The sequence below is a fragment of the Epinephelus lanceolatus genome, chromosome 23 (assembly GCF_041903045.1).
Source record: "Epinephelus lanceolatus isolate andai-2023 chromosome 23, ASM4190304v1, whole genome shotgun sequence".
Classification (NCBI taxonomy): Eukaryota; Metazoa; Chordata; class Actinopteri; order Perciformes; family Serranidae; genus Epinephelus; species Epinephelus lanceolatus.
Window position 1 is genome coordinate 20,495,188 of NC_135756.1, and position 24,188 is coordinate 20,519,375.

Genomic DNA, 24,188 nt, shown 5'->3' on the forward strand with positions numbered 1-24,188 from the left:
GAGGGTCCTAAGGACAGAGGGATGTCGTATGCTGTAAAGCCCCGTGAGGCAAATTGTGATTTGTGATATAGGGCTTTATAAATAAAATTAATTGAATTGATTGATTGATTATCATCTTGAACCAGTCTAGCCATTCTCCTCTGACCTCTGGCATCAACAAGGCATTTTCACCCAGAGAACTGCTGCTCACTGGATGTTTTTTCTTTTTGGGACCATCCTCTGTAAACCCTAGAGATGGTTGTGCGTGAAAATCCCAGTAGATCAGCAGTGTCTGAAATACTCAGACCAGCCCGTCTGGCACCAACAACCATGCCACGTTCAAAGTCACTTAATCACCTTTCTTCCCCATTCTGATGCTCAGTTTGAGCTTCAGCAGTTTGTCTTGACCATGGCTACATGCCTAAATGCATTGACTTCCTGCAACGGGATTGACTGATAAGCTATTTGTGTTGACGAGCGGTTGAACAGGTGTACCTAATAAAATGGCCGGTGAGTGAATTTAAGCAGTTTTAGTCTTACGTCTCCTCTTGTCATCCCTATCTTACAAACCTGCATACTTCCGAGTGACGAAATCATCTTACAGTAGGGTTTGCATGTGGTTCATGAAATGTTCTTATCCTGCCAATCACAGCCTAGGAATAATCAGGTGTTGATAAATGTGGCGGCTGAAAACAATTGTTATTTACCTATTCTGCCCAAATATATTCTTGGTTTAGAGGCATTGCCCCGAGAATTTACGACATGGGGAGGCGTAGTAAGCACCAAGAAGAGTAACTTCTCTAAGCCAGAAATGGAAACGCTTACCTCCCAGGTCCAACTTAACGTGAGAGATTTGATCGTTCCCTCTGCGCAATTGATAAATGCCGAGCTTTGCCTGGAAATGACCATGCGCCCGGTTTTGTGTTGTATGTTTGTTTCATACCTGATGGACAATGTGTGCCTCTCTTCCCCCTCCTACTTCTACTGATATATGACCCCCTTCATATAGCCCTGCTCCGCTCACATTCTGTCAGACATTACTTGCTCCCTTAGTCCATTTATAAACATAATATGTTAATCACGTTGTCATATTACTTATTACTGATACAATACAAGTTGTTGTTAGCACCATGACATCATCAGCACTGGTTGCTGATGTAGGCTACTTTTTAATTTGCTAGAGCGTGTCATATTGACAAATGTCATTTCAGCTGGTTTGGTTTTGGACTGGACAGGCAAATCCAGAAATAGACCAAATTCTGCAGACTAGCAAATAAAACCCACTGTAGCAGGCTCAGTGATGAAGCTGGAGTGAAGAAACTGGCATCATTTGAACCCAGGTGACCTACCAATCATTGCTGTCTTGTCAGGAAGAGGCTAAATAAAGCTCCAAAGTTAGAAATTTTGGAGAGGGAAAAGTGGCACTGACATTTTTCAGATGGTGCATGTGAATATTTCTGCACACTGGGGTATCTAAACTGGCTTTGAATTGCATGAATTAAGTCATTATAAACACTGGAGTTGTGACAGATGAAGAGTAAATTTATTTGTTCACCCATGGTTTGATCTTGTGGTTCAATGCCTTGCTGTAATTTCGCCAGTGTTTGATTTTACCTTCTCTAATCGATTATTGGATGGTATTTTTTCTGTTGTTTTATTTCAAGGTAAAAGAAGGACTGTGACAGTCTCATTTGAAATAACATTTGTCTCTGTATTTGGAAATAACTGACTTGACCTTTTCTGCTCTGTAATAATGAGTATATGTATCCAAAACAGCCTATTACACTGAATTTGGAAATGGTTGTTAGAGACTCCATCACTGTCACTACAGTGCTAATGGCCAAGGGTTTATTTGAAATTGCCTGTTGGTATTTGAGCAAGCGGGTGTGGATGAGGAGCCCTGTTTGGAATATTTTGTTCCTGTGTCTATAATTCCTACAATGGCTGGCCTGGAAACACATTGTCAGTGACTCAAAATGAATTATTAATTTGACACAAAACCTTGCAGTGTTGTGTATGGAAAAAATTAAATAAAAAAAAAAAATATATATATATATATATATATATATATATATATATATATATATATATACAGTACAGGCCAAAAGTTTGGACACACCTTCTCATTCAATGCGTTTTCTTTATTTTCATGACTATTTATATTGTAGATTCTCACTGAAGGCATCAAAACTATGAATGAACACATGTGGAGTTATGTACTTAACAAAAAAAGGTGAAATAACTGAAAACATGTTTTATATTCTAGTTTCTTCAAAATAGCCACCCTTTGCTCTGATTACTGCTTTGCACACTCTTGGCATTCTCTCCATGAGCTTCAAGAGATAGTCACCTGAAATGGTTCCCACTTCACAGGTGTGCCTTATCAGGGTTAATTAGTGGAATTTCTTGCTTTATCAATGGGGTTGGGACCATCAGTTGTGTTGTGCAGAAGTCAGGTTAATACACAGCCGACAGCCCTATTGGACAACTGTTAAAATTCATATTATGGCAAGAACCAATCAGCTAACTAAAGAAAAACGAGTGGCCATCATTACTTTAAGAAATGAAGGTCAGTCAGTCCGGAAAATTGCAAAAACTTTAAATGTGTCCCCAAGTGGAGTCGCAAAAACCATCAAGCGCTACAACGAAACTGGCACACATGAGGACCGACCCAGGAAAGGAAGACCAAGAGTCACCTCTGCTTCTGAGTATAAGTTCATCCGAGTCACCAGCCTCAGAAATCGCAAGTTAACAGCAGCTCAGATCAGAGACCAGATGAATGCCACACAGAGTTCTAGCAGCAGACCCATCTCTAGAACAACTGTTAAGAGGAGACTGCACGAATCAGGCCTTCATGGTCAAATAGCTGCTAGGAAACCACTGCTAAGGAGAGGCAACAAGCAGAAGAGATTTGTTTGGGCCAAGAAACACAAGGAACGGACATTAGACCAGTGGAAATCTGTGCTTTGGTCTGATGAGTCCAAATTTGAGATCTTTGGTTCCAACCGCCGTGTCTTTGTGAGACGCAGAAAAGGTGAACGGATGGATTCCACATGCCTGGTTCCCACTGTGAAGCATGGAGGAGGAGGTGTGATGGTGTGGGGGTGTTTTGCTGGTGACACTGTTGGGGTTTTATTCAAAATTGAAGGCACACTGAACCAGCATGGCTACCACAGCATCCTGCAGCGACATGCCATCCCATCCAGTTTGCGTTTAGTTGGACGATCATTTATTTTTCAACAGGACAATGACCCCAAACACACCTCCAGGCTGTGTAAGGGCTATTTGACCAAGAAGGAGAGTGATGGAGTGCTGCGGCAGATGACCTGGCCTCCACAGTCACCGGACCTGAACCCAATCGAGATGGTTTGGGGTGAGCTGGACCGCAGAGTGAAGGCAAAGGGGCCAACAAGTGCTAAACACCTCTGGGAACTCCTTCAAGACTGTTGGAAAACCATTTCAGGTGACTACCTCTTGAAGCTCATGGAGAGAATGCCAAGAGTGTGCAAAGCAGTAATCAGCGCAAAGGGTGGCTATTTTGAAGAAACTAGAATATAAAACATGTTTTCAGTTATTTCACCTTTTTTTGTTAAGTACATAACTCCACATGTGTTCATTCATAGTTTTGATGCCTTCAGTGAGAATCTACAATGTAAATAGTCATGAAAATAAAGAAAACGCATTGAATGAGAAGGTGTGTCCAAACTTTTGGCCTGTACTGTATATAGATATATATATATATATATATGTATATACACATTGTTGTATAACACATCAAGTGCACTTTTGGAATGTCTAATTGTCAGTTATTTGGTACATTTTTAGAGCTCACAATTGGTGGCAGGCGACGATGCTAACCACTGCATCAGTGGTTAGCATCGTCGCCTCACAGCAAGAGGGTTCCTGGTTAGAACCCAAGGTGGGGGAGTCCCTCTGTGTGGAGTTTTCATGTTCTCCAGTGTAGGTTTTCTCTGGGTACTCCGGCTTCCTCCCACAGTCCAAAGACATGCAGGTTAATTGGTGACTCTAAATTGCCCATAGGTGTGAATGTGAGTGTGAATGGTTGACTGTCTCTATGTGTCAGCCCTGTGATAGTCTGGTGACCTGACCAGGGTGTACCCTGCCTCTCGCCCAATGTGGTTACGGAAAATGAATGAATGAACAATTGGCAGCAGCACACTCCACCAGTAAGTGGAAGTACTAATATAACAAGTTAAAAATACTCCATTACAAGTACATTTCTGCATTTACTTACGTAAAGTATTGGCATCAAAATTAACTTTAATATTTAATTTAAAAGAACAAATTTTTCCGGGAAGGCTCTTTTCATGATTATATATCATATAAATTATTTGTAGTTACATAACTATTACTGGATTATTATACTGATGCATTGTGTGTGCATCATTTTGGAGCCAAGCAGAGCTATCTCTGATCACAATGCTTGGTAATTTATTCCATGAAAGTGCATTTTGAAAGCTTATTATATGTTTAGGATGGAACTTTTGATCTGTGAAATATAGCAGAGTATGAGCAAGTAAAGAACGCATGTTACGTTTGTTATATTAACATTTATGTTAAAGTGCAGAACTTAAAAAATATCCCACCAGGACTTACCCATGACACGTGTTGACTTTTTTATATCCTTATATGCATAATATCTCATAATGATGGATAATTTTTAATCTATTGTCAATGAATGTGACACTAAATACAACGATCACACAGACTGACCCCCACCGACTCATTAACAATGTCTCTGCCAGCTTACAGTGCTAGGTCAGACGTGGGTTTATACGATGTAATAGGTTGCCGAGTTGCTGCAGAGGTGTGTGGCATGTGTATACATTTGGAGCACTTTGCTAAATATGTCCACTCATCCCTCGTGTCACCAGGAGCCCCAGGCTCACACCATGACGTTAATAGTTTGACAGGCCTCACTGCTCTTCTCGCTTTCCCTCTCGCCATCTGCTCCTCTTTTATTAATACTTTGGCTTTTCCTCACATTGTTTCTATCACATTGTGTCGCTCACTGGCTTCTATTTGTGCCTTCAGACAAATGCGGGACTCAGCCATGATGCAACCTGCGTAGAAAAAAAGTTTTTTTACAAGAGTTAAGACAGTTTCTTTCTATTCAAAGTTTGGAGAAGGTGGGAAAAGGTTGGCAAACTGTTCTGCTGTGTTATACTCTGTATTTTCCTTATGTCAGGTTTTTAGGGGTCGGTCGGTTACTCGTGCTTTACAAGTACTCATAGAAGATAATTCACTTTTCCCAGACACTTTCCAGTGCTGTCCATTAAGTGGCTAACTGTCCATAGAGACCAATACCTTTGATTGTTAACACAGTGATTGTGCAATGACGTGCTCTTAACGCATGCTGGCTGCCTTTGCCTGACAAAGTAAAAAAAATAAAATTCTCATCCTATGACGAACCCATCCCATCCTGTTACTGTACTGTGTTTTCTTAGGGGACCACAGAAGCCTGGAGAGAACAAAATAGAATTAAAAAAGACAACAGAACATAAAGCATAATGTCAAAAATAAAAATTTCTTTTTTTAAAACTGCATATTTAAAAATTGTCCGACTCCAGTTGACCTTTTTTCCTGTCCCTTCTCAGTCAACTAAAGAATAGTGATACTGACTCCTATCCCACAGGAATCCCAAAGAAATCCTCAAAAATTGTTAGCCTCTGGTCCCTCTATTGGTCTGTCTGTCCGTCCATCCATCCATCCATCCATCCATCCATCCATCCATCCATCAATCCATACATTTTTCACTACCTATCTGGGTCACAGTGGTAGCAGGCCAGGTAAGGTACTCCAGATATCCTCCCCAGAAATGTCTTTCAGCTCCTCCTAGGAGCTTCTAAAGCTTTCCCAAACCAGATTGGATATATATAATCCCTGCCTGTTGGACATGCCTGGGAAAACTTCCAAAAGGAGGCTCCTGCAAGGTGTCCTTATCAGATACCCGAACCACCTCAACTCTCGACTCAAAGAAGCAGCAGCTCTAGTCTGAGCTCCCTCTGGATGTCTGAGCTCCTTAGCCTTTCTTGAAGGGTGAGTCCAGCCACTATGTGGAAGAAACTCATTTGGGCTGCTTGTTTCGCAGTCTCATTCTCTTGGTTTCTGTGGTCACGACTAAGTTTGTGAACATAGGTAAGGGTTAGAAAAGATTGACTGGTAGATTAAGAGCTTCGCCTTCATGCTCAGCTCCCTCTTCACTACAACAGTCTGGGACAACACCTGCATTACTGTTGACAGTGCACATATCCACCCGCTCTGGGATAATTGAACTCCTTTACTTCAGGCAGCAACCCACTTCCAACCCGGAGGGAGAAATCCAGCAATTTACGACCGAGAGCTCGGGCCTCCAATTGGGAGGTGCTGGCTCTCATCTCGACCACTTCACACTAGAAGGCAAACTGTCTCAGTGAATGTCAGAGGTCATGGTCTGATGAAGGCTTACAGAGCCACATCATCTACAAAGAGCAGAGAAGCTATTCTAAGTCCACAAACTGAGCACTTTAATTCCACCGGCCGCAGTTTGAGATCTGTCCATCAAGCACTGCTTGATTTCCTGCCAAGAATATGGCCACCACTCTCACTCCAGTTGTATAATAATCGAGTGACTCGTAGCAAAACCAGTTGCCAGAATAAATGATGGTCTTGTATGTTTTCTGCAAACCATAGGTAACATTTGTACGTTTAAACTTTACTTTTCAACAATGTAGTGATTAAGGTATGGTTTTGTTTAGGCACACAAAACACTCAGTGATGGTTCAGAAACGATTATGTTTGGGTGTAAAATATTTGGTTTTGGTGGCACAATCCCAGCTGGAAACACAGCGATGACTCAGGGGGGAAAAAAACCACTTTGGGGTGCAGAAATGCCACTGGAAACACCTCGATGTCTTGCTGATGAACAACAGGTGTTGTTGTTTGTTGGTCTCAAAGTGGTCTGCTGCTCGGCGGCCATCTCGCACAGATGTCATGCCATCCACCACCCTCACCACCTACCCATGACAAAGTGAGATCAAACACAGTACATGTCACAGCATAACACCAATCATGGCTGTGTAATACCTGATAACAGCATTCTAAACATTGTAGTTGGTGTAGCAGGGGCCTTCTAACCTATATCTATACTGCTGATAACCACCACTAACGGCTGTTTCACAGTGATAGACTGGAAGGGAGAGATTTCCTCTTATGGATTCCTGCTGATATTGTAGGTATATTGACAGCAGTGTGTTTGGCCTTGCTTCGAAGGAGAGTGTACTTTATGTATCACTAAATATCGTAGCCATGCAGTTGCTGGTGTTGTAAGTGTTGGGCTTTTGAAAATAGGAGTGTTCAGTTTCTTAAGGTTTTTACAGAAAAGGATAAATCCTCTAATTCAGAGGACAGTAGCAAGAAGCCTTGGCAAATTAAGGCAGTAGTTAAATCTCAGTGGCTATGATTATCAGGGATTATGATTTTGCATGCATAATAGTTGTGAATCTAATATGAAAATGGATTCTGTTGCTACAGTATTATTTTTTGGATAAGGCTGTTGACACAGTCTTACATGCATGCTCTAAGTAATAGTGATAGCGATGGCAAGTCCTGGAACCCCATCTTCTAATGAAGCCACCATCACATTTTTTCAGCTTGGTATTGAGCTGCCAGTGACCCACCCATCATTAAAGAAGTACATGCTAAGCATGCACCAGATCACCAGGCCACTTACTGCCAAGTTTCCGGTCACATTCAAACCAGTCCCCAAGTCATCCTCCAGCAGTCATGCCAATAGGTTTGCACAGTGTACAAAGGGAAAAGTCATGACTATGAAGTTCTTCTCTGTTATGTCACAAAGAACAGGTGTTTTTTTCAAGTGTTAATATGTTGCTGAGCGCTCTGTGGTTGATCTCTGATGATGAAACATAAGTGAAGGAATGTACAAAATCCACTTATCTGTGTTTGAGTGTGAGCTAATGAGCAAATTTGATGGGGGCAAAAAAGTTCTATCTTATGTTCCATCTCATCTTATGATAGACCACATAGTTCTTAACAGTGGTCAGTTCACTGTGTTAGCTTGCAGTAATTTACATATTAACATAAGGATGAAAGTATGGCAATGTCTAGGTGGAATGATCTGCCTTGGGTCAAAAACTGAAGTATAATTTTGATGTCTTCGTCTAATTTTAAGTTCAATTCTGGACAATGGATGTCAGTTTTGGTTAATTTCGCTTTTGTTAGCCCAACATCCGTTGCTAACCGGTTAATTTGTTAGAAGAATCATGCCTTTGTGTCAGTGAAAGCCTTGGCATAATGATTTTCGGTTTTCCGTCTAGTCATCCCTCCATCTGTCCATCCCTCCATCGGTCTTATTCTTGTGAACTCGATATCTCATGAACACCATGAGGGAATTTTTTTTCAAATTTAGCACAAACGTTCACTTGAACTCAACCTAAAATGATTGATTTTTGTAGTCAAAGGTAAAGGTCAGTGTGACCTTGCATCTGTCTCATTCTTGTGATTGCGGTTTCTTCAGAAGGCCTTGATGGATTTTTCTCAAATTTAACACAAACTTCCACTTGGACACAAGAATGAAGTATTAGCCTTTGATTGTCAATGGCAAAGGTCACTGTGACCTCAACATGTTTTTGGCCATAACTCAAGAATTCATACACAAACTTTGAGAATTTTTTTCATGAATGTCTACTAGATTAATATGATGAGGTCAAAGGTCAATTTCACTGTGACATAATGTTCTGCAAAACCCTTATCTGGCCATTATTCGACAGCATATCTCAGGATCAGAAGGGGAGACATTTGGAGAGATACTGAACTAATGTGTGAAGCATCCATGTTTTCACAGACATGGATGTAAACTGTAGGTGCAACTTGACTGATTCGCAAAGGCATACAACTGCAAGGTGGTAATTTACTGATAGACAGCCAGCTAGCTGTGTTAACATGTGGAAACATAGCAACTACTGCCCAACCTTAGGTATCCACTGATTAGCGAACATTAGCTTTGGCTGCTCTGCATGGCACACTGGTGGGGCTGGGTGGGAGCAAGCTAGTGCCACCTCTTGTTTATCAAATACTGCTGTTAATGCCACCCCAGTAGCAGGATGATATTGCTGCGGAAACATGGTGGTCACTCTCTGGTCTACTGTATACTGTTGGGTCAGGATGGCATTACTGGTGGCATTTGCTGAATGAGCGGCGCCGCTAGCTAGCTCCCACCAGACCCAGGTGGTGCGCAGTGCATTAAACTGAAGAGTACTAAGTAGCTATAGCCTGACATGCGTAACCAGTCAAAAATATTCTCGCTGGTTAATCGATAAATGGCTGACTCTTGATATCACTATTCTGGACTAAAACAAGCTGCTATCACAAAATTATCAGACATACAACATTCTGCATAAAACTCAGCTACTGTATGGACCACCTCTGCTCCAGGCATTTGGCACACCCCTGGTGGAGGTATCTTATGAGTCAGCTCGGGCTGAATGGACACCAGGCTTGGGCAGTCATTCAATCCAAAATAGGGCCATAAATCAGCTGCTTATTTGGTCTACATCTCTGCCAATGAAAATTTGCTGCTTTTGCACCAAGAAATGTGCTTGGCTGCAAGTCAGGATCTTCAGCGGCTGTTGATTTATGCCGTGGAGAAGTGTGTTTCCCCGAGAAACTCTGATTCCTCTGGATGAGCTATGATCACACCCTTGTACACGTACATCACATAATGGTCAGAGAAGTGAGCTGAGCGACAACTCGAGAGAAAGTCTGGTCGTCTGGAATGAGCAATGATCAAGAGGCCTATAAACACACACACACACACACACACCTACACACACACATTCGCACTGTGAGCCATATGATGAGTTATAATGATGAGCGAGCATGTGACTGATTGAGCCTTCATTCCAAGTTTGTCCATGGTGTGAATAATGGCCCTGGAAGTTGTCCAAGTTTCCGGTTACCTTTTTTTCACTCTCCCTCCTTCGTTCCTTTCATATTGTTTTTACGCCAGTCTTCCAGTTCTCCCAGTTTGTTTTAGGGCTCTGTCTACATATTTTTGTTTCTTTCTCCTTCTCAAATAAATCACCACCCTAGCTGAGGGTTACCATCTGTCTGTTATCTTTGCTTTCTTTTGTTTTTACCTGATATCTGCTTTTCTTCTCATCGCCAGTGTCCCCTCCTCTCTACTTTTTTCCCCACCTCTCATTGCTTTAATGCTAACCCAAGGTTTTGGTTTTTTTTTTGCAGTGACTTTCCCTTGAACCATGTATAGCCTTTCTTTTGAGTCATTAGTGTTGGAGCTTATGCTGTCTTGAACGCAATCAACCCTCTTTATCGCCTCTGCCTTTTCTTTGTTTTATTTTTTGTTCTCTTGATGTCTTTCACATAATTGTTTCTTATTGATCCATTTTAATGTTGCATTGATTATGTTGCTGACGTTTAGTGGATGTAAAATAACCCCAGATGTGCGTCTTTTCTATAACAGATTGTCTAAACAGCCCAGGCCTGGACTGGCCCACGGGAGAACCGGGGAGTTCCCCGGTGGCCTGGCCTGCAAGTGGTCCGCTCTGGCCTGCCTGTCCTTTTTTTTTTTTTTTTTTTTTAAGGCGCGCTCTGCAGCGCAGGTGGCCGTGCTGGCTGCCAGAGAGCCCGCCCGCTGTCAGAAATGATAGGTGGTTGTCAGCATTTGTCACAGTGTTTGGTCAAAAAGGTTTTTTTTTTTTTTTGTAGATTCAAGACATGATTAGTTTGTTTTGCTTTCCACCCACACCCGCCCCCAAATCAGCACGCCTGTAAACTGAAAGCAGCGTGGTTGCGGAGAGTCAGGTGGAGCAGAGAGCAGGTGTGTACGTGTACCTGTGTGTGCAGACTGTGCAGTAGGAGCTCTGCGGCTCAGCAGCGCCGTTATAATGGACCGCAAAAAGAGGAAAGGTGGAGCCGAACGGGAGAGAGATTTAAAAGAAAGGCCATTGAGGAGGAGGCGGCCAAATGTCATAAACTTACAGATATGTTCAGAGCCCCCCCAGCCCCCAGCAGCAGCGTCACGTCATCAAATGACGATGCTGCAACAAGTAGCCTAAGTTAACATAGAAAAGTAAGAAAACTGGTTATTCTCAACATAAGGTCCGGGGAGGATGGAGACCGACCTGAGGCCAGATAAATGTTTGATGATAAGCTATAAGAGCCAAATTAACCTGTAAGGGTCCATTTGGTTCCATTTTGTACAGAGGGGCGCAGGCTGAAACAGTCTGGGGACCCAGGCTCTTATCTGTCTAAGTTCAGAAGTTTTCAATATCTATCTAATGTTACTGAAATAAGCTCAGATAAGTTGAAGTTGCTGCTGACTTATATTTTTACTTGTTTTACTGTTGCATTGAATATGGGTGTTGCCATATTGATGATAATAAGCTGACATCAAAATGATTTGCTGACAAAATAATACAATCATGTTGTTTAGTTCAGTATAATACCCATTCATATAGGAGTCCTGGTTTATTGAGGGGCACATTTGGTGAGGGACTATGAGTAGGGTTGCTGTTATAGTTGTGTTTAATAGAGTTGTTGTGCCACTGTCAGTCTGGAATAATGAGCTTTGGTGAATACTTAGCCCATATGTGTGTCCGTGTGCACGTGCACATGTGTGAGCATGTAATGTGTGGATTGGGTGGCCTGGGTGGATGTATGACTCCCGGCCTGAATTTTTGTCCCAGTCCGGCCCTGAAACAGCCATTTGTTATTGCCAAATTTCTCCTTTTTGTCTTTGCCAAACTAACCACATATCTGAGCTCATTTTCTCAAGTACTCTACTTACGTACAAATTCAAGGTACCTGTACTTTACTTGAGCTTTTCCAATTCATTCAACATTATACTTCTGCTCCACTCCAAGTTTTCATACCCCTCCTGTCCAGTAAAAAATGTATCTCAAAATCTGGTGATTTTAATATTTTTATTTCTGACAAACTAAAGAATTAAGTGTTCCATTATGGGTTTAGAATTCTCAACCCATTTATTATAAACCAATTAACTTTTCTGAACTGACATTTGTGGTTTTCACAAAACAATGACACTACAATGATCTCAAAGAATATAATGCATTACTGTAGATAAACTACCCAACACTATATAAAGTAGTTAATATCACACAATTTTAAACAACTGCAGCAGTAGAATGCGACATAACCATTAATGCAGCAGGACTATCAAAAACAAAATAGCATATATAATATTAAAATGCTGATGGGGGACATTATTTTTGCAGAATGAGTACTTTTGTTTTTGATTCTTTGAGTAAATTTAGCCAGTAATACTAGCATACTTTTCATTGAAGAATGCAAGACTTTTGCTTGATGTGGAGTATTTTCACAGTGTGTTTTGTCTTCTTTTCCTTTAAGGGATGCTTTGCCAATTTTCAGCCTGGTCTGTGGCACAGCAGTGTGGGGAGTGTGTGCAGAAAACCGTGTTAAGGTGACCCCCATGGGGTTACACATTGTTCATCTGCACACACTCTCCACACTTTGGCAACACAGACCTGGTTGAGAATGGGCAAACTAAGTGAAGGATATGAATACTTCTACTGTAGAATAAAAAAATCAAAAATACAGCAGCTGCACCGAATATTAGTCCATTTTAAATTCAAGAAATCTCAGTGAGCACATATTGCACGTTTATGTGAATTAATAGATACTTGTCATAATGAATACACTGAAGCGTTTTAACAGACAGGGAAATTATCTTATTTACCATTAGGTCGGAGTTAATTAAAGCTACCAACTTTTTGTTGTATCTGCTGCAACATCCACTACATACAGCTGTAGTACATGAGACAGATAGTCTGTGAAAAACACATATTTTCTGCCTCCTTGTAGTGCTTCTAACTGTAATTGTAAGAATTCACTGCAGCTAAAGGAAAACAGCCAATCAGAGCCGAGGAGTCTCAAACCTAGCTGTCAATCATGGCTCGTGAACTGTGGTCAAACCGTCAAACTAGATATCGCTGATCAAATATGAATCACGATTGTGTGACTATTTCCTATTTCTTGCCTCAAATGCTTTCAGAAACATATTTTAGTGTACTGTTCAGCTGTAAATTGAGAAGATTTGCTGTGGCTCTGTAAAGGAGCAAGGGGTAGTTCTGATTGAGAGGTCGAGGTCCCTGTCAGCAGACAGCCTGTCGTTAAAAGCGGCCCGCCCTTAATTATGGGTAACTTTAAGTCTTAATAAAACATAAATGGGTGAGATATAAAAAAATTCTAGCATTTTAGCAAATCTAGCAAATGTGATTGGAAGCACAACAACGAGGCAGAGAAACATATTTAGCAGGTTTCAGCAAATATGACAAAGTTGGGTTTTTTTTGTTTGTTTTTTACAAACATGACCATCTACAGCTTTAAGACACATTTCTAAGTAAATAATAGGTCCCAAATGATTGGATTTGAAATTAATTGCCCTTTATTGCACACAAACAAATGAAAAAAGAAAAAAGAAAGTCAATGCACACAGCAAACATTTCTCCTACAATCTTCCGTGGATCTTCTGTATGTTGTCCCACACTGCATCACAGCACATTTATAACCTAAAGGCTGTAAAAGCAAATCTTCTTGGGTAAAAAATATGTAGTTATGAATATAAAAACAATGCATATGTACACAAATAGGTTTCTACATGATTACTTGTGGAACAAGGGTCCAATTGGAGTCTCATACAGATAAACAAGCCTTTACTGATCTGAAATATTGATTGGACTTATGTTAAAGACTCAGTGAGTTACTCCAAAAAAATCAAGAAGAGAAATAAAGTCACTCATTACAAAACATGTCACCACAAAAAAAAAGAATTAACAAAGCATCATGATTTGTAAGTCATCAATATCTATTTTTTAATGAACTACAAACATGATTACTTCTTATTGTATATGATGATTACAGTATAGAAACACTTGCAAATAAAAAGTATCAATCTTTAACGTCATGTTCAAACATGACGTTAAAGATTGATGTTTAGAAATGTCAAATTTTTGGAACCCACTGAATTCGAGAAAGACATCTATTTAGAGTCAGAGCACAGTCATGGAAAATATGAGTGGTTACGTGACTTGTCCATGAATACAATCTCCTCCTCACAAAGAAAAGGTAGCTGGAGTGAACAGTCTGCATTCTTCCACATGTAGTCTGTCCCGCTGATGGCACCACAGCGGTCAAACACGGACACCTGAGGCTGTGTGTCATTCTTCCAGTTGCTATAGGACACTGTCCTGTCACTCCAAATCCAGAATCCAAAGACACGACTCTGCCTCAGACCAATCCAGAGCAGACTATCGTTGCTGGCATTGTAAGTGTAATTTAGCCATTTTTGGACAGCCTGCTGATCTTCCGCATCCTCAATCCACAGCGGGCCTGAGTGATTGGCCTTGCAGTAGTTAAAGGCCTCTTCCCATGTTAGATTTTTATCAACCACTCTGATTCTCATGTTACCTGACATGATAGCAGGAAGAAGGCAGAAGTATAATTAACAGGTAGAGATGTAATTTCAGCCAAATGCACATGAGCTACGGTCTATTCTGTTGGACATCTGGTGTGTTCATTTATTCTTCTGTTGTTTGGATGTCCCCAGGAGTCATTTTTATGTTTCTGTGTAGTTATGTAATGCAGGTTCTTTTTGTCTTTTTACTTTGTACTCCACAAGTTGCAGTTCTTTATTTTTAAATTGAAAAACAACAAAAAAGTTAATATCTATAAACAGATGATTATGTCCTTAAAAGTTTGCTTTCATGGTTGATGATTATTTGAATGACACTGCTTCAAGGAGGCCAGTTGACTTTTCAACAGTTAACATCATGTGTTTTGTTTGAGTACAGATCATCCATCTGAAGAAGTTCACATATCCCAGTATTATTACTACAGCTACTCTCATATCGTATGTATAAGTCATCAGGTGTTTCATAAATAATGTGACATCATATGAATTCTGTTTATCTATTGCTTACCTTTAGAGCAGAAGGAATATGCTGTATTACTGGAACAATGATATTTGTGCAATAATTTTGGATTATCTGGAGATGAAACTGTGCATTCCTCTGGATCCTCTGGATCTCTACTTTCTGTATTAGTCCATTCTCTGTATGAGGAGCAGCCTCCTTCCTCCCACTCCCAGTTATCGTGCAGGAGTCCGATCCAAAAGCTTGTGCTCTCTCCCTTTCTTATCACGTCGTCATTTTCTGTTTCGTTTCTGATGCTGACCAAGTCATCAAAGTGTTTTCTGCAGTACTGCAGTGCCTGACACCAGGTCCTATTTTCTTTTACCAGGGTGTAATTATTACCTGCACAGAATAAACAAAAATATAAATTAATTAATACATGGCAATGTTACCTCCTGTTACAAATAAGTTGAGAAAGCTTGTACTTTGAACCTTCTGTGGGTTGGTTGTTACACCATGCTGAAAACCCATGTACCACAATAATTCAACAGGCATCCAAAAATCTGTTTCTTGAAACAGACAAATATGTAAATGAAAAAAACAAAACAAACAAAACAACAACTGTGCAACATCAAACATGCTGAAACTTACCCTTGTAGCACATGAAATATTTTCTGTCTGAACAGTTAGAGCCAGTCCATGTGTTGTTGTCAATAGCTTCACACATCTGCTCTTCGTCTGTTACATTCACAGATGAGTTACTGAAGTTTACAGGGGAACCGTCTGACCAGGTGGTATTTCGATCCTTACGCAGACCAAGCCAAACACTTTCTTCTGGCCCCTCTGCCAGCAATAAATTATGTATGAATTTGGCGTCCTCGTCATCGTACAGAGTGACACATGATTCATGCGTCTGATTACATGCTTGCAGTGCAACACGAAACACGTCCTTTGTTTTAGGAATACGGAAAATTCGTAGATGATTGGATGCAAATATAAAGTGAAAAGATCCTGTAAAAAGAAAACAAAAATATTTTATTATTCGCTTACTTACTATTTATGGTGTATAAAAACAAAAAATAATGAATTCTTGAAATGTACACTTGGAAAAAGTGGAGACAGCATGTAAAAGTACTCAGACCTACTGCTGACAAAGGTTTTAAAAATATATTTAATCAATCAATCAATTTTATTTATAAAGCCCAATATCGCAAATCACAATTTGCCTCACAGGGCTTTACAGCATACGACATCCCTCTGTCCTTAGGACCCTCACAGCGGATAAGGAAAAACTCCCCAAAAAAACCTTTAACAGGGGAAAAAATGGTAGAAACCTCAGGAAGAGCAACTGAGGAGGGATCCCTCTTCCAGGACGGACAGACGTGCAATTTAAAGGTCCTAAACCTGTTAAAATGACATGAATATACTTTTGTGCGCAAAACACCGACAGAACATTCAGCTTGTTGCACAGAGACACCCTTTGCGGTGGTGGTGTGTAACGAGCTGGAACAGTGACGGTCCTAGCGCCTCCGCCTGCCCCCCAATTAAAGCTTCCCAAAGTACTGCACGTTTATTACCAAAATACAAATAAACAACCTTGCTTACAATGAAAAATAAGATAAATAAACATGTGCTAATTTGCTTTCAATACATAATCATATACATCAGGGGTGTCAAACTCATTTTAGTTCACAGGCCACATACAGTCTGATTCAATCGCAGGTGGGCCAGACCAGTAAAACCACTGCATAATATCCTATAAATAACAAACACTTTAAAACTTTCCGCCTTTTTTTGTTTAAAGAAGTACATTTTAAAAACAATCACCATTTATAAAACAGATCACAAACAGCCTCTGATGCCTTCAGAAAAATAAATGCAATTTTAACAATATCTCTCAGTTTTTCCACCTTGAGTCAGTCGACCACTCGCTGTCATTACATGTGCATTTTTCTGCATACTTCCACTCCAGTGTAGTAATACTGACATCACACCAAACTAAAGTGAAATAAAAGAAATGTAAAAATGCCTCTGAAGCAACATTTTACAAGAAGAAAGCTACTCAGTGTTGAACTTGGTCCTGAAACCTGACACCTCATGGTTTCCACATGTGCATCACTATTGGGTGTGCAAAGTCACCCAGTGGGCCGCATTGAACCTTTTGGTGGGCCAATTTTGGCCCCTGAGCCATATGTTTGACACTCCTGATATAAATCCATAATGAAAAAAATAATAATAAAAATAAGAATAAGTAATAAAATGTTGAACTTTCCAGCTGAACTAAGGATGCACTCATTTTGAAATTCTGGGCTGATACTGACAGATACAATCTCCCCAATATATTTATTTGTAATGTTTGTTATTTCTTCTTTTGTGCCAGGGAAACACAGAAATCTACACTAAAAAATAATAAATGAACAGTTTTAAAGTCAGTCAGTCCTTCTTTACACTACCTTTGAATGAGCACAAATTCAGTAATACACATTTATAAAACAACCTTTAACATAACCTTGTTTCACATGAAAAACATCTTTAAAAATGTCAAAAAATAAAATATATATGATACATTGTAATTCCCTCTCTAATACCTATTTTGTAGTGCTGTGAAAACATCAACAAATTTCTCCTTCAAACAGCTGTATTTAAACAACTTTTTCTACCAAAAGCTACATTTTACAAGATTACACTGAACACATCACGAGAACTTAATAATTTACCTTTGCCCAGTACTCAGTTTTACTGAATAGAGCTTGAACTCGCGCATCTCCCCCAGAGAGCAGGTAAAGTGTAACGATATTTTTACTTAGGCGGTATTTGATGAGTTGAGATGACAACATGTTTGGAATATTATATAGCAACCAAGACGAAGAAAAGGACCCTTACCTGCACACACCAGGAACAACACACCGGCCATCCTCACAGTTGTGGTCAGGATCATTGTTGAGAAGGCTAAATTAAAAAACACAGGAATAAAAAAAAAATAAGAATCCAAGTGAGAAGAAGATCAAAATATTGTGGTTTTAAAAAAGTGAAAAAAAACCCTTTTAATCTCATGTTGTAAACTGTTCTGTTGCATATCTATTCTGCATGGGTATATCGACCAATGTAAATAAGTGTATGTTAAATTCTGTGATGAAAAATCTCTTACCTGCTGAGATCAGGTGCACACTGCTGTTAGTTTGGCGGATTTGTTTCAGTGTCCAGAAGTCACAGGGTTATTATAGCTGGTGTCAGGGTGAACTAGCTGGTGGCACCTGTATGTTTTTTTTAAAAACATGTGTACATAGTAAAAACAGGGCGGGCAAGAGATTAATGATTAACTGAAGGTAGTGAAGGGTGGCTGGATGACAGACACACTGTTGAGCCATCTGTTATGTAACACTTTTAACAGAGAAAAACTATTTAAATTTCTCCTTGTCAAATTGTATGTGTGTTTACTGAATGAAAAGTAGAGCAGAGTATCATCAAAAAAGTTTATGTACAAAATTCAAATACTCAAATATATACACGTTTAAGACAGGCACTCATAAAGTATTGTCTTCTTCAAAGGATCTAAGGGTAGGCAGCTGGTTGGTGTTTAGAGCAACATATTAAAAATAACAATACAGTACACACAGGTATGAACACAAGAGTCAGGAGTTCAAATATTCTGCAGCTTTGAAACCCAAAAGGTGCGTCTGATAACTCGCTGCATGTTCCTCTTTCCCAGTAACCCGCACTGTATTTCCTGGAAAAGGCATTTGCATCAGATTGCATGGCACTAACGTCAATAGCAGAAACCAAAATAACATACGGCTTTGTTATTGATGAGCACTAAAGCAAGAGAGCACAGACAAGGCAAGGCCAGGTAGGCTGACTCTGATAATGCTGCGTGTGTGGATGCACGCAGGCCTTTCTATCTCATAACTGTATTAAATACACAAGCTTAGTTCTGAGTAGGGTTTGACTTCGCTTTCAAATACTCTGCAATGCTGTTCTGTGTACAGGACACCAAAATATAGTGTCTCAGGTCAGAGTGTGCGGAGCTCATTATGTGGAGTAAAAGCAAAACTTAGATTTGAACACTGGATGATAAAAACAATTTCCAACCATCAAAGGGGGCCACTAGCTGTGTATCCACACACTTTTACAGAGAAGCAACTTTTTGGACAGGAGACCGTGTTATAAGTGTTAAATCTTTGTCTGCTCTGTGAAAGTTACAGCCACTGGTAAAATCTGTAATGCCTTGGTTTTCTGTAGTTCTATGATTTGCTAAATAGAGTAACTAGGTTTTTGTTTTTGTTAGGGCTGGGACGACACGCTTATCTCCTGATTCACTATTATTGAAACACTTGGGTGCAGATTCAATATGTATTGCGATATTTACGGATTGTAATTCTACATGTAAAGAACCTTTGACTGTTAGTAAACAGTACGATGTTTTTGGTGGGCGGGGCTTAGCTGGAGGCAAAACAATTCTCCACAGACATTAGCTAGTGCTAGCTACCAAGTTCTGTTGGCTTGTTTTAGACAATGGAGGAAGATGATACCAGTGGTATTTTTGGAAATATTTATTCTGAGTGCCGGAGCGCACTGTGGCACAAACCCGACCGTACGTAAATTCAGAGCGCTGTCTTAATGTACTGTTCGGTTATCCAGAGCGACACACTCTCTGAGTGGCAGAGCACACTCTGGACACTCTGTCTGGAGAGACAGAGCAGCAGAGCGCTGAGCAGAGTCAATGTGCGATTTACTTAACTGTTTGTTAATTCATATACAAATATAATGCTCTGTTTCTTCGACCAACAGGACTCTCATTTTAGTGTAGAGCGTCAGACTGAGTTTACAAACGCACCATGTCAGGTCACTCACTCTCCAAGACCACGAGTGTTACTTGAATAAGTAAACACTGATCAACAGGACCAGACTGGCCGACCAGTATGCTCTCATTCAGTGGATGGATGATGTCACAGGAAGCTTTGTGGCTGATTACTTTGCCAACCCTACAAAGGAGGATGACACTTGAACGGTTTCCCTCCACTTTGTTTTGCAATCGAAGCTAGCTAATGCGCTAAAAACTTAGCATTATGGAGAAATCCAACATTCCTCTAAATATTTCCACAATTTCAGTGGGCCGGGTCTCATCTGTGTAATGGCAGCAACAGAAAGATGCTGATCTGGCAAGGAGTTTAGGATGGGCTGACTAAACTGAAGTTGCTATTGAAGCTGCTGTAGGTCCATGTATTTGCACTGTCCGCTAATGCCTGCTTAGTCGACGGGCTGAATTAATGACTGTACCCTGTCCCGCCCCCTCTCTACATCAACGGGGACTGTGTAGAGAGGGTGGCATCCGTCAAATTCTCTGGAGTCCACATCTCTGCTGCAATCGAGAGCATACTCACGTACTGCATCATGGTGTGGTACACTGGGAGCTGCAGGTCTTTTTCATGGCTTCAAAGCCTTTAAAAACCTTAAAGCCTTTAGAAACCTTAAAGCCTTGACGAAGACTTGCAGTAGTTGAAACACGTTGGCTCTTTAAATGATTTAGCCACTGCAATAAAGGCTTCTTAATATCTCCTTCCCTGGTTCCTATACTTTTGGATTGCCTTCCTGTCATTGATTCCCGTTCTACATGAGCAGCCGACACAAGGTTTTGATTTACATTTGATTATACAGAACAATCAGTCAACTCTCTCTTTTCCTAGTAAAACAAGATGTTGTGATCCTGAAGTAAATCTATTTTTTTCCCATCCTCTAGTTTTTGTCATGTCATTTTTGACCTTTCTACTCCAAAACCAGAATTTACAGCTTATTAAACTGTGCAATGATGCAGCATAGTTACATTAATCAGGAATACTGTTGTTTGTTAGTAGAGATGCATTTGTTTGGTATTCAAATCATAGTGCCTGTAGTGGCGTCACCAGGCACATATGTGTCAATGAATAGCCCAGTGGATCAGGACATGATATGCAAATTCATCCAGAAATTTGTTTCTGGTGAGTATTGAACTTTGGACTTTCTTTATTGGCTTGCTGGGTGATTTTAAAGGTCACCGTAATGCTGTTTCCTATTTTGAAATCTGTAAATTCATTCTCAGATTTCAGTTTGTGTCTTGACTTACCTCAAAAACATCTAAAACCCTTAATCATTTCCAGACTTCTCTTTCTCTTTTCAGACTAATTAGTATTTCAGTTTTGTGTCATCATTCGCTTGCACTGTACTCTACTGTATGTAATATATCTCTAATGTGCCCCATTATCAAACCCAACTGCCAATTTCAGGGAGAAACAGTGAAAATATGACAGTCAAGCTCCTTGAATGTCATAGTGAATGCAACAGACTCTACATGATGTTATTCAAAATACGGAAGCTACTGTACCTACAAATCCATCCATACGTTAAATGTGGTCAATAGTGCAATTAATATCAATACTTTCTCCTTTGAACACAAAAAAAGAATACCACTGGAAAATTAAAGCCATGACCAGACTTTAAAGGGAAGTGTGTTCTTCAGTTCATTTATTTAGACAGCAGTACAGCCACATGCTTTACATAGCAGGGGTCACAGATATGGGCCACTTGTTCATGTGCACACAGCCTCACATTTGTATTTCAAATAAGATCAGTGTATACTTGCAAACATGTCTAGCTCTCTCCGGTTTACGGCACACAGTGACGTAAATGTTTGGACTGGTTATAGAGGAGAGCAGGGTGTCATTAAAAATATCTGTAAAAAGACGCACTGCAATCTTCAAAACGGTATTAATCAAAAACAGTCATATTACAGAAGTGTAAATCGCTTGTTGTGTATATTCAAGAGGTAGAAATGATAGAATCTGTGTTTAATCCTCTGTGTCAGCCTGTTGATTTAAAGGCATCACTGCTAGTAATCAGGCTGCAGAGCTATCCCCACAACATACTGCATCTGACACACTCTGTGTGGCTGACACAGCACCCAGTGTCATGATGGAAAGGGCACATGTTACCTGAAGTCACATCAGAGCAGTGTCGGTCTGCTCTGTGGTCTGCAGTAAATCACTTTCAAAAGACAGCTCTCCTTAATGATTTTAACCCTGTCCATTCACATTTAATTTCTTGGCACTCACTGTGCATCCTGATTGTGCAACATCATTTAATCAGGCCTTGAAGAGGACCTTTTATGCTTTTCCTTATTTCATACGTATTAAATGTGGCCAGGATTTCAAATACTGAGGTAAATGTATGTAGAAGTTATTCTTGTCAGCAAAAACCTCAAAAGAACCGCTTCAGACTGCTCTGGATACTCGATTTCCATTTTATTTTTTTTTCTACTTTGTCTACAAGCTGATGTCAGCTTGTAAAGGAGTTCTTTTGATGGTCATCTGCTCCTAGCATGTTTCTGCAAGTGTTTATATTGTGTACACTGCTACATGTAGCTACATACTGTTAGCATGGTTACAGATGTTATTAATTTCCCCTGATTTCAGATCATATTCCTGTTGGAACATGTCCAGTTGTGACGATTTTGGTTTTAAAGCTTTTATTGGTGATTTTTCAAGTTAGAAAGTGCAGCTATACTGAGTTAGTCATTTACCAGCTACAAGTACACTGCTACATATAGCTACATGCTACAGTCAGGAGAACATGTAATCTTAGTTGCTGAAGTTGTTTATTTCTCTTTTATTTTGAATCATATTCCTGTTGGAACATTTCTGGTTGTAAAAATTTTGGACCAGAAGCTTTCATTGGTAATTTTTCACAGGAGAAAGTGTCACTGGACTCTGTTACCATCATTTACCAACTTCAAATACACAGACACATGTGTAGCTACATGCTAGCATGCTATTGTCAGGGAAACCTTTAATCTTGGTTTCAGATGTTGTTATTTTCCCCCAGATTTCGTATCCTATTCCTGCTGGACCATGTATGGTTGTAAAAATTTCGGTTAAGTAGCTTTCATTTGTGATTTTTCCACTGAAGAAAGTGTTGTCATACTCCATTCCTTGCTCTTTACTGCTACATGTAGCTACAGCTAACATCAAGGAAACATGTACTGTTGATTGCCAGTGTTGTTAATGACCTTTCAATTTCGGAGCATTTTCCTGTTGGAACATGTCCAGTTCCGAAGCTGTACTGTGTTACAGTCATTTCCCAGCTACAAATACACTGCTACATGTAGCTACATGCTACAGTCAGGAAACATGTCATCTTAGATGCCGATTTTTATTTCTCCCTGATTTTGAATCATATTCCTGTTGGAACATGTCTGGTTGTAAAGATTTTGGTCCAGATGCTTTGATGGTTACAGTTATTCCCCTGTCTGCAGTCACGGCGCAGCGATGGTAAGATACTAACACGCTGACCAATCTGAGCAGACTGAGCTTTTAAGGAAGGGGGCTTAAAGAGACTAAATGGAGAGTTTCTCACAGAGGGTGAATACGGTGTTCCAGCACAGTATGAGGAAAATAAAGTTGTTTGTACATTAAAGCAGTCAGACAGGTTCTAGTAAAAACCCAAAATACTAGTATGAACTTAAAAAGTAGTCTCCTGAAATATTAAATAGACCGGTGTGCGATTAAGTAGAATTTAGTGAAGCTTTATTATCATTTTAAGTAACACAAGTGTGATATGAAGGACTTAAAATGTTAGTCAACCCAAACTCACAAAGATGAAATATTCAGTTTCTACCACCATCCTGATGCAATGTCCCATGTACCCTGAGGATAACCCACAGAAAAGATTGTTTTCAATGGAACTACTTTAAAAAATAAAATAAAATAAAATAAAATAAAAAATAGTCCCAAAGTTTCAGAGGTGGATATCTAAACCCCCCAACACATAAAAACTAAAAACCATCAGCATTAAACACCCACAGGGATCTCAGTCATACTTGTTACAAGTTCAACTTCAATGAATCAGCAATTCACATCCAAACTTTGGCAATTATTAGAATGCAAGAGTGTGTTTGGAGGAAACTGATAGTGGTGCAGTTTCAGGCTGCAGAGATAGAGCTCATGAGGGACATATTCCCAAGTCAGATACTGCATCACTGCTTGAAGCATACTATGTAAGCAATGCAGCAGGGTGCACGCATGGCACTTCAGTCTCAGTCTGAATCGGGCTCTTTATGAGTTTCGATGTGGATGTGCACCCTCCACAGATTTGCACGCTTGAAGTGAGGTTCCAAATATACGTGCCAGCGTTCATGCTCTTTTCAAGTGTACAGTATGCGTGAGTAAAGCATCACAACACATCCACACAAACACTCGACTGCAGACCTCCTTTTGTTGGTGTGAGACCACAGTGACTCTGGGCACTGAT

The 24,188-nt window shown here is 40.1% G+C and overlaps 1 protein-coding gene across 1 annotated transcript; it reads right to left on the reverse strand.

Moving 5' to 3' along the window:
* Positions 1-13,421: 13,421 nt before the first annotated feature.
* On the reverse strand, positions 13,422-18,156 carry LOC117249525 (secretory phospholipase A2 receptor). Its single transcript, XM_033615240.2, has 5 exons — positions 18,058-18,156; positions 17,793-17,858; positions 15,561-15,920; positions 14,979-15,311; positions 13,422-14,466 (listed from the first exon to the last, which is right to left on the reverse strand). The coding sequence occupies exons 2-5, from the start codon at positions 17,845-17,847 to the stop codon at positions 14,060-14,062; spliced, it is 1,155 nt and encodes a 384-aa protein (XP_033471131.2). The 5' UTR covers positions 17,848-17,858; positions 18,058-18,156; the 3' UTR covers positions 13,422-14,059.
* Positions 18,157-24,188: the final 6,032 nt, after the last annotated feature.

What these genes read in the sequence shown, in the direction of transcription:
- LOC117249525 (XM_033615240.2), bottom strand. Translation starts at nt 17,847, where the DNA reads ATGATCCTGACCACAACTGTGAGGATGGCCGGTGTGTTGTTCCTGGTG. An exon ending in GTTGTTCCTGGTGTGTGCAG is followed by an intron (nt 15,921 to 17,792) that starts GTAAGGGTCCTT and finishes TTCTTTTTACAG; the next exon opens with GATCTTTTCACTTTATATTT. An exon ending in ATATTCCTTCTGCTCTAAAG is followed by an intron (nt 14,467 to 14,978) that starts GTAAGCAATAGA and finishes CTATCATGTCAG; the next exon opens with GTAACATGAGAATCAGAGTG.